Genomic DNA, 10,323 nt, shown 5'->3' on the forward strand with positions numbered 1-10,323 from the left:
GACATCTATGAAATATGGCTGAAAAGGGGTAGAATAAAAAAACCACATGAATTCCATTGGGAGCACATTAAATGCTTTATGTGTTTATGGTTACGCCTTTAAATAGGATATTTAATTAGTTTCAGTGTTTTGCTAGAGCATTGCAATCAATTAATTAGAGCAAATCAATTGCTTTGACCATGTGCTAATCACATGCATTTTTAATTTGTAATCGATTAAATTACCTGGTAAACTGGAAACTCAATTGGTCTCTCAGTACTACAGACTTTCGGAATGTGTCATTGTGAGTGCGAAATATCGTTATGTAGGACAACTTTATTTACCCGTTTAAGTGCTCTGAACTAAACACAGTCAATGTTTTTTATGGCAACTGATTTAATTCAATTGAGTTTGCTTTACACACATAATGGTTGAAGTTTCTTTTAAATAGTATTTTTCTGCCTTTAAGACCACCGACTAGTTCTCAGAGTTTTCCTCTGGTACATCCACTGAGTTCTGCTGTTGTATCTTGTGCTTCCTGCGATCGCGACAGCTGCCGCAGATTCTCATGCAGAAGAAGTAGATTAGCTCCAGGAAACTCAGACACGAGATTCCCATAAACAATCCGCAGATACCGCCGCAGTTGGAAATCAATGTGGATACTCCGAAAAGAATAGTGCGTTTAATGGCCGTAAACTGATGCTCCTTGAAGTAGACGGATAGTCGGGATCCAATGGCGCTGAAAGATGGTTTTGAATTTATAATATTATACATTTATATACAAACAGTGATGTGAGTTAGGCATACTCACTCCGTATGCTCGTATTCTTCGCGGAAGGCTCGAATGGTTTTGGCCACATCGTATTTGGCCCTGGATATCTCGAAATTATATTCCAGCGAAGTGCAGGCTGGCATGCAGTTGCAGGTGATGTCCACACTTTCATCAATACTCTTTGCCATCGTTTGGTTTTGCATCAGGGTGTACAGCTCATCCTGGGCCGATGTGTAACAGTTAATATCCTTGAGGCCACAAACGGGAGTACCAACAGGTTCTATACATAAAATCCGATCAGATTAAGTCAATATATTTAAAATGCCAAAGTTCACTCACTGGGCATCCAGAATTTGGCACAACCGCATTTGGAAACCGTATAGTTGGCCAGACATTCGGTTTGGCAATTGCTCTGGGAATAGGAACGGAAGAATCGCAGCGATCGCTCATCATCGAACAGACATTGGCGTCTAAATAGGGATATATATATGTTTTGTATCGCATAATGTCATCCGTTTTAACACGAAACCACTCACTTTTCGGGTGTAATTTCGTGCAAATTGTCGGTGGACACGACATATGCCGGCAGCACACTGACAAGGACCTCATCGCCATGAGGGACCAGGATATAATTGCCCGTCGTCAGCGGCACACTCTCCGGGGAGTTGAGAAAGACCTGTCAAATTACACATTAGCTGTGCACAGGTCCACACCCAGTTCTAACCACACACACCTTATAGCCCTGTTTGAAACTGCGACAATCGTAGTCGAAATTGTGCTGCAAACCCTGCAAAAAGGCGAAGAACCCATTCTTCACCGATGAGAACACCGTCCTTTGGGGATACGCATTCTGGCCCTGGTCCACGAAGCCAGTGTCCAGTGACCAATTGCCGGTTATGTTGTTCCAGGGCGGCAAATCCACATCGAAGTACTTGTTGAAGTCCACCACATCCGGATCCACATAGCTAATGAACTTCTCGTCGCGATAAATGTCCTTGGGTCGCAGGCCATTGAATTGGTAGCAGATGCCCTCGTCGGTGGCCACAAAGTCGAAGATCTTGTCGCAGAAGTAAAAGCGACCATTCCACTTGCAAAACGGCCCAGTCTCGTTCTTCGATATACTCAAGTCAATCAGAGTTTGGGTTACGTCCACGTTCGGCGGGTTAAGCTGCGATAGCAATGGAGTAAACCGCTGCACCACTTCCGAATCACAGATGTGCATTGCAACCGCCATTCGAGCCAGGCTAGGGATATGGAAAATGATTGGGGTTAAGACTGGTGATTTAACATATCAAAGCTTTTGAGACAAATAAGGATTAAAGGGTATACTCATGATCATGAATATCCTGAAATACTCAACTCCTCATCATCCAAGTCGCTGATATTGCCATTCTGTTTGTACTCCTCCCAAAGTTGTCGCGATACGTTAGTATAGTCAAAGACATTGCGTTCCATTTTAATTTCCGGGCAAATGGTAATTGTGGGAAAAGGTATCTTATGCACTGGGACCAAAGTCTCGTCGAAGCCAAGAATAACCGGGGATTCCTGCCACTTAAGATAGGTGTCCCAGATAAGTGAAACGGCAAAGTAAACGGAAATGCACGTGAAAAAAAGCCAATAAAGTCTGGAAGAAAATAAAGATATATTACAAATTCCTAAAGAGCTCTAGTTTCTAAAAACGCACTTTTCATAGATCGGTCTGTGAACCTCGAAGATGTAGCGTATGCCGTGAATGGTCGTGCTCTTCGCATACTCCAATAGTAATCCTTTGCAGGCTGACAAAGGACTTCCGTATCGAATGCGAGACTTGATGATCACATCACTTGGAACATCACTTAATGCAGCCGATGCAATACTGGCCCGGGTATCGAAGCCGGGAAGGGCCAATAGTTCCGGACCGGGCAGAATGCTGATGCCCGACTTCTTTTCCTCCTCGTCCTCCCTGATCTCGGCCATTGTCCACAGAACAGGACTCGTGGAATTCGACTAAGCTGCGCCACACATGCGGAGTGTCCTTTTATAGCCGACCCACTGCGATGGAACACCTCAAAACTGGGTGCGCTCTCCAGTTCCGGTGGGTCCTTGCCTGGGGACTTCAATTCGCACGCACTCATTTACTTAAGCTTAATTACTGAGCCACATCGCTGGCACTACTTTCATTTACACCATGTACTAATTCTTTATTTAAACTATGGAATAATGTTGTGCCTTTAATACAATGTTCCTAACCTACATCTTCAGATATAAGAACAGATCGCGCTACAGAAGAGTTCCTCGACTAACAGATACCCGTTACTTAGCTACCACCTACACTTACATACAGCTCATAACTCTTCGACGTCATTGAGTTTGTTAACAATCCCTAAGTTTATATTTTAATATGTTTCTAGGAATCAACCGAATGTTTTATCATAAATGTTTACCATTCTTTCTCTAGCGAGTTACGAAGCAACGAATTTTCTAATTACTTATAATTTAATAATGGAGTAATATTGAACATAGTTATGATACACAGAACAGTGCTTTGCTCGCAGATGAACTTCAAAGGTTTACCCCCTTCAGAAATTCTTTCCATCCACCTGGGAATAGGTTGGAATCCTTGCAATTGTAAAAAAGGACCACTTATCAAATCATCTCGTCGCCGACTTACCGATTTTGGAAGTATCATACGAGTAGTTACCGTGATTTTATGCTAAAAAGATTGTCACCCATGGTCGAAATGCCGGCGAACATTACTCTTTTTCCGAATGCTCGACATCGTTTAAACATGTTCCTGGAATCCAGTGGGATACTCTCCTTTTATGCCGGCCTGGTATTGGCATTGCCATTGGTATTGGTGGCGGTATCGTCTGGTGGCATTCGTGCGTGGCTTGATTTTGTCTGCGTGGCAGGGCGATGCACACACCCCACCTCCTGTTGCCAACTCTTGAATGTGGCTCAGTTGTTGGCACTTATTTGGGGACATTGTCATCGATATAAAACGGAAAGCGGGGCTTTTTGCCATGTCCATTGGTCAAGAGGCATCCGTTGCGCATTTTTCGAATATTCCGCCAGCTCTGTGTGGGTTTGGGTATCTGCAGTTTTTCTTTTTATTTTTTTTGGGTGCATTATCAGAGTGTGTGCATCAGCATTTGGATTCGCGTGAAATTCACTCACGACTTGTAATTATTTAATTTTATTGTTTGTTTTGTGGGCAACCGACGCGGCACATCGCCTTGTTTGCCGGAAGGAGAGTGCCTGCCTACTGTTTAACAAGATTTGGGTATCAGATCAATGGGCTAAAGGCCTTTTAAAACTACACTAAATTATTATGTAGATAAGTAGTGTAATGTCCGTGGCGAACAACGCCTACAGTGGGCGTCATACGTAAACTGCTTTTTTATTTGCGTGCAAATTGTATTCGCATCGGGGCGTGAAATTCTGTTTTTGTGTGGCTCGAATATGGTTATTAGTCATTAGGCTTATAGAGATAATTATTACTGGTAAGTGGTGGGCTTAACATGCCCTTAACTGAATTGATAAATGAACTTAATGAGCGGTAGTTATTTAACACAAATCACAAAGCAATGTTTTGAGCTCACATTTACGTAAGCAAAAAAAAAACTGGGACAGGTCGGACTTATTCTTGTTTGCATTTCGGTGACGTGGGCGAGAGTAGCTTAAAATCAATAAGATATGACAAAGTAATTTGTGTCCATTTATTTGATTTTAAAATCCACAAGCTCAAGAGCAATTCGACGTAAATAATTCATATTTTAATGTGTTCATACATAAAGGCCACACTCACAAAATATTAATGTACAGACGCTCTCTGAAATGGCACAAAAATTCAATGGTCTGTCTGCATTTTTAAATATTTTTTGCTTTTGCCTTGAGTGTGTGCATTTGATGGAACTGTAATTAAATTGGCGAGTGCTTCGAAACGTCACGACAGTTTACATATTTTAGCAATTCTATTTGAATAATTCATGCTTTTCCTGTGGGTGGGCGAAAAATTGTCGGAATTACCCTTTGAAGGTCCAATTCGAAGCTGTTGAAGAGCTGTACATCGGTCAACTACTTTTTTTTTTGCCAGCAGAGATATTCATTAAACATTTACAGTGGTCATCAAAATGAAAAAGTAAGAAGTGGAAATAGATTAAATATTGCACACAAAGCGCTGGAATTTTCTATCGAGGTTTAGCAATATAAATTCATTTGTTACTGCTTTTTTTAATCTATTTTTCACTATTGGAAAGTGGCGTATATTAGTTTTTTAAGCATTATGATACCAAAAGTTAGCCGTTATTGGCAATATATTAATTAATGCTAAATGATCAGTTTTTAATTCTTTTACAATAGCATCAAAGCGTTTGTTACAATCATTTATTCCCAGATTTTTCGATTGCAGCTATCATAATTAATAATTTGCATAATGCTCTGACTTTTTCAATTCCACTTGTGCCAGTTGACTGGCAATTATATATGGCGTCATAACACACGTTATGATCTCATCAATTCAGGCTGCCTGCCATCGAGGGCATAACTACGAGCATTCATAACCACCCAGTTTCGCCTTATGTATATCTGCCCCAGTCCACTGGATGGATGGACGACTGTTATTCCCTTGTGGCAAACAAGGACCACTCTGCCAACTTGGACGATTCGCATTTGTTTATAAATTATGAGGCAGGGACAGAGCTGACTGCAGCTGCTGATGAGTAGAGTTGAGTTGGCTGGAAAGGCAACAGGAAAGGCTGACACGCTGCTCACTCCTCGGCTGCTCGGTCAGTTTTCTGTAATAAATCAAAAGGAGTTTCGCCAGCAAATCCTCTGTCTTGGCCTGGAGTCTGTCTGCTTGATGTCTACCTGTCTGATGATGTGCTGTGCAGTTGCAGTTGCAGTTGCATTTGCAGTTGCAGTCTGTGGCACTTGCGAGCTGGGAAAATTTATGCATGGCTTCACATTTCTTCGAGTTATCATTTGTTACCTAAATTATGCATGTTGAGTTGCAGGTTTTGTTGTGGAATTACTCCAGACGATTAGCCGACCCAAGGCTAAATGTTCACTGGGATGGCTGTTGATGTCAGCTCGCAAAATTACAAGTTTTGCGCCCATTCCACATTGCCAAATGCATTCAAATTAATGCCCATGTTCGTATGCGATAATGCTAATCGAATATATTATAACTTGGGCTCGACTAAACAAAATTTCAATTATGAAAACTGACCAAACAAGACATTTATTGTATTATCCCTTCGGGAATCCTTGGCACATTTGTTGCGATAACGTTCGGTAGCTGCAAAAATCATGGAATATAATTAAATGTATAATTTAGTAAGCGATTCTATCCCCAAGCGCAACCACAACAAATTGTTTACAAATGGCCCACGTTTAATGTAAATTGTTGCTCACATTAGTTGCCACAGATTTTCGCTCATGATTATCCTAATTAAAAGCGTAATTTTCCACCGCATCTGCTCTTTTTCCCGTATATGTGCAAATATATGTACATTTATTGCTTCGGCACCATAAGTTTGGTAATAAATGTTTGCGTTTAGCTTAAAAACTTTTGCGTTAAAGTTGTGCAGTAGCTGGAAACGCTGTTTAATTATTGAAATTTTTATTCTAGTGAATATACAATTATTGTTTATTTAAAAGTATAATTATATTGCTGTTTGGCTTTTGTTTTTCTTTGTTAGGAGATACATTTAAATACTCTAAGGTTGAACAACACTAGTTGACCTGCGGAAACATTGTTATACTTTTTAACTGGCAACAACAGTGGCCAATATCCAGTGCAACCGTGTGCAATTTATTAACCTGACAATCCTAAGTCATTGCCATGACGTTTATGGCCGGCACACAGGGCAGAATATGGGAATTAAAATCAACTAGTACTTAGTTAGATGCGATGTCGGGTCGTATAAACAAGTGCATAACTATATGGCTTAAAATGACTGTGTCAACGATATTTATCATGGGCTTACATTGTCATTAATAATGCCGCCAACTTGGGCGAGAGAATTGTGATTCGCCGCTGGAGTAGGAGGAGTGCGGTGCACAAATTGCAATTTCTATGCAAATTTATAACAAATAATTACTGACAGCCATATTTCATTAGTAATTGCAGGCACTGCACACGGCGCTCGCACTCTCTCTCTCCATCGCGAATCACTAACTTGCAGTGTTGGGTATTTCAAAGATAAATTCGCAAAGGCAAGTCAAGTGAACTCGCCTCGTAACAGGCCACTTCGCACAGTGAGGCAATTAAGCTGATGACGTTGATAAAAATCAACAGCAGTCAAGCTGCCATAGCCCATAATTTATGGCCACCAAGCGGTCGAGTATCGGGGCAGTAGGGAAATTATCTACATATGAATATGTGGCGACACATTATTAAAAGGTTGAGAGTCTGTCGTATAACATGTCTCATATATGCACGTTTATGTGCCCGTATATCCGCCAGTGATCTGGCCGGATGACATACGATCGTTAACAAGTGCGATCAACTTTGTAACTATCTATCAACAATGATAGTCGTGCTAAAATAAAACTTAGTTAAATAGCAACGCTGCATTTGCCGATCGATTCGATTCTGGCCTTGTGCTTGATTTGGCCTAGTCTTTAACCGTTAATAAGTGGGCTTGGCTTGATTTATACACTATAGGTAGAGATACAAAGCTCATTTACATATGTAAATTATTATCTCATAACACGTTGTCAATTACTTAAGGTGATATTTGTGGCATGTTCAAAATTTGTGTTGCAATGGGCATTTTCAGTAGTTTGCAGGCGGCAATAGTTTGCAAAAAAGCGATTTACATTTCTTGGACTTATTTAAGTAAGCTAAATGTACAATATGTACATTAAAAGCATCCGATTTGCATTCAGAATCATTTCAGAGAAAGCATTTGCATTTGAATGCCAAGTAATGACTTGCCGTCAATCAACGCCTTCAAAATACAATACAAAACTAATTAGTGAACAATTTGATTTGATTGACTGACAGTTAGAATATTAAAATACAGCACGATCGAGAAATATTATTCGAATTTCTTTCGACAATCGCGCGTGCTAAGTGGTGGCTATAAAATCGTGGCATATATTCGCGGTGAACGCGAACAGAAATTAACATGCAACACGACAGCAGCCGCTGACAGCAGTCGCGATGGTGTGGCAAGGATGGGGCAGGAAGATGGCCGGAGTAGGGATCTGCGACAGAGTACGTGAAGTGTCAAGCTGCCAGCGAAAATTCCCGACAAGATTGCACAACAGCAGCATTGTGCTCATATTTAAAATGGCCAACGATTTTGACCAACGCCACAATGGACTCGGCCCGGTGGTTGGCATGGGATGGCAATTGGCCGTCGACGTCAGACCGCCAGATATAAAGTATTTCGTGCTTTGTGGCTCTCCACAGATTCTACACTGTTCAAAAAGGTTCCAAGAATCGAATAAGATAATAATTGATATGAACTCTTTATTCTTTGGATTTCTGTTTATCCTGAAATATTCTTAGTTGTACTAGGATACTATAGGAAGTACTTAAGCAGCTCCTTGAATGAGAGCTTCTTAGCTTATGGTTTGTTCTATTGGCTAGTGTTTTTTTTTCAGTGCAGTGGCTCCCAGAAGGCCTGTCAAATGGATCGGTTTCATGGCGGTCCCCAGGTACCAGTCGAAGTCCCGGTTGCAGACGTTGCGTGAGCACCATGGCTGCAACTTCAACACCTTCGAAAAGGGGCATCATCATTACCATCATCATCGATAAAATGCATTTGCAAGCGCATTGCATACAAACTGTTTGCTAAATTTATTTATATGTAATGTTCTCGGTCATGCATATTTAATGTTCACGCATTTTTCCCTGTTCTTCCGCGGCGTAAAAGAACCCGAAGACCAAAAGATAAAATGCAGTTGCCATTGACTTTGGCGACCTCAAACCAGGGAGCTCCTCCAACTTCATCCCAACCAGCTTGGCAGACAAGTAGCTGCTGTTCTCTCTGCTCCTCTGGTATCTGCATTTGTGCTTCTGGTTTGCTGGCCAGAACGGTTAGCTGTTTTCGCCTTGTTCCTCTCGTGTAGCGGTTGTCAGCCATCAAACTGGCCAACAACGACTTCTGATTCAGATTTGGTGTTACTTCGACGGAGCTTTGGTGCTTAGGCATGGCTAATGGGATTGTTAGTGTGGATTATAGCGTAAATAAAATGATACTAAAAACTAGGGAGGTATCATCGTCATCTATATGAATGGATAAATTTATAGGAAATCCTTGTGCTTCCAAGTCCTACTTGTGCCTTTAGATATGTATCTTACTGCTGATTTCTATATAATTTGCATTATGCATTCACCACTTCCAAAGCCAGTTTTCTGTTGTTGCCTTCTTTTCCAATGTGACTTTTACTTCGAATGTCTTAATGCTCAGGAGTTAAACGCCCGCATCCCTTATCCACCGAATACGAGTAGTGTATAGGAAAGTGTTCCCGGTGCTCATAAATCAAAGTGACATGACCAACTCTCGGCATTAATATTTCAACACCACAAATGCGGCGTCAATTCGCACATGTGGAGATGGGGCATGGAACTGAAGGAGACGACGTGACAGGGACAACATGCACAACGATGTCTGCAAAATTGTGTGCATAATAAATAAATATGAAAGGCCTTCATCATCGTGGCATAGCATCGCATCGCATCGAAACTCCTAGCACCACACACACCCAAATCAGACCGAGAGTCGATTCCAAAGTGCAGCTCACTCTGGCCATCAAATCAAATCAAGACAAGCGTTCAAACATGCAACATGAGCAGCAACCCCGACCAAAACCAGACCAACAGAGACACGCTCGACTAATTATGGAAATGTCATCAGACGTTGATAGTTCCCCCCTGTGAGGTCTGGTCTCACTGGCCAAAATGGAAAAATGCATACATTTAGTGCGCGCAATTTGCCTGCAATGCCTCGACACATGCGACAATTTTTAAGCAGCACTTGCACGGCAATTTATTAAACTCGTGCGACTCACTCCTTCGTTGCTTTCATTCTTGTTTTGTGGAAGAAATTAAAATTTTCGAGCTCGATTCGGCGGCAGTGGGGAATTGGGGGATTGGGGACTCAAGGAGTCGGGTGGAGGTGACGACAGACACTGGTTAAGACAGCCAGCGACGCCTCTCTGAAGTGACAAAAGTTCAGATCGTGGGTGGCAAAGTCAGACAAGACGGTGGCGTTGCCTCCATGCACAATGATATATGGTTTTGTCGGCTGTCATTTGGTTTTGAAAATTATTGTTGTGGCCTGCACTTGGGGTTTGGGTGTCTTTTGTTTATACTCTTCACTGACTCCGGGTAAGAGCCACTGCACTACTGCATCATAGTTATTTGGTTGGCTAGAAACTAAAGGCTCATTCATTCATTCGTCGTTCAGTGATGGTTACTTTATAAAAGATGCTCAAGAATTCGCTTTCGTTTGCTGCTCAGTGTTATTATTATTAATGTGTTTTTTCTTGAGGAACAGTATTCCATATTCGCTTACATCTTCTACCGCCCAAGTGTTTAGCATTCAGTTGTTTTTCTTTCATTTGCCCGGCTGCCA

At 41.6% G+C, this 10,323-nt stretch overlaps 1 protein-coding gene across 1 annotated transcript; it reads right to left on the bottom strand.

Moving 5' to 3' along the window:
* Positions 1–295: 295 nt before the first annotated feature.
* On the bottom strand, positions 296–2,743 carry LOC6611270 (pickpocket protein 28). Its single transcript, XM_002035789.2, has 7 exons — positions 2,436–2,743; positions 2,112–2,375; positions 1,485–1,995; positions 1,288–1,427; positions 1,091–1,221; positions 791–1,031; positions 296–718 (listed from the first exon to the last, which is right to left on the bottom strand). The coding sequence occupies exons 1-7, from the start codon at positions 2,705–2,707 to the stop codon at positions 457–459; spliced, it is 1,821 nt and encodes a 606-aa protein (XP_002035825.1). The 5' UTR covers positions 2,708–2,743; the 3' UTR covers positions 296–456.
* Positions 2,744–10,323: the final 7,580 nt, after the last annotated feature.

This window comes from Drosophila sechellia, chromosome 2L (assembly GCF_004382195.2).
Source record: "Drosophila sechellia strain sech25 chromosome 2L, ASM438219v1, whole genome shotgun sequence".
In the NCBI taxonomy this organism is placed as follows: Eukaryota; Metazoa; Arthropoda; class Insecta; order Diptera; family Drosophilidae; genus Drosophila; species Drosophila sechellia.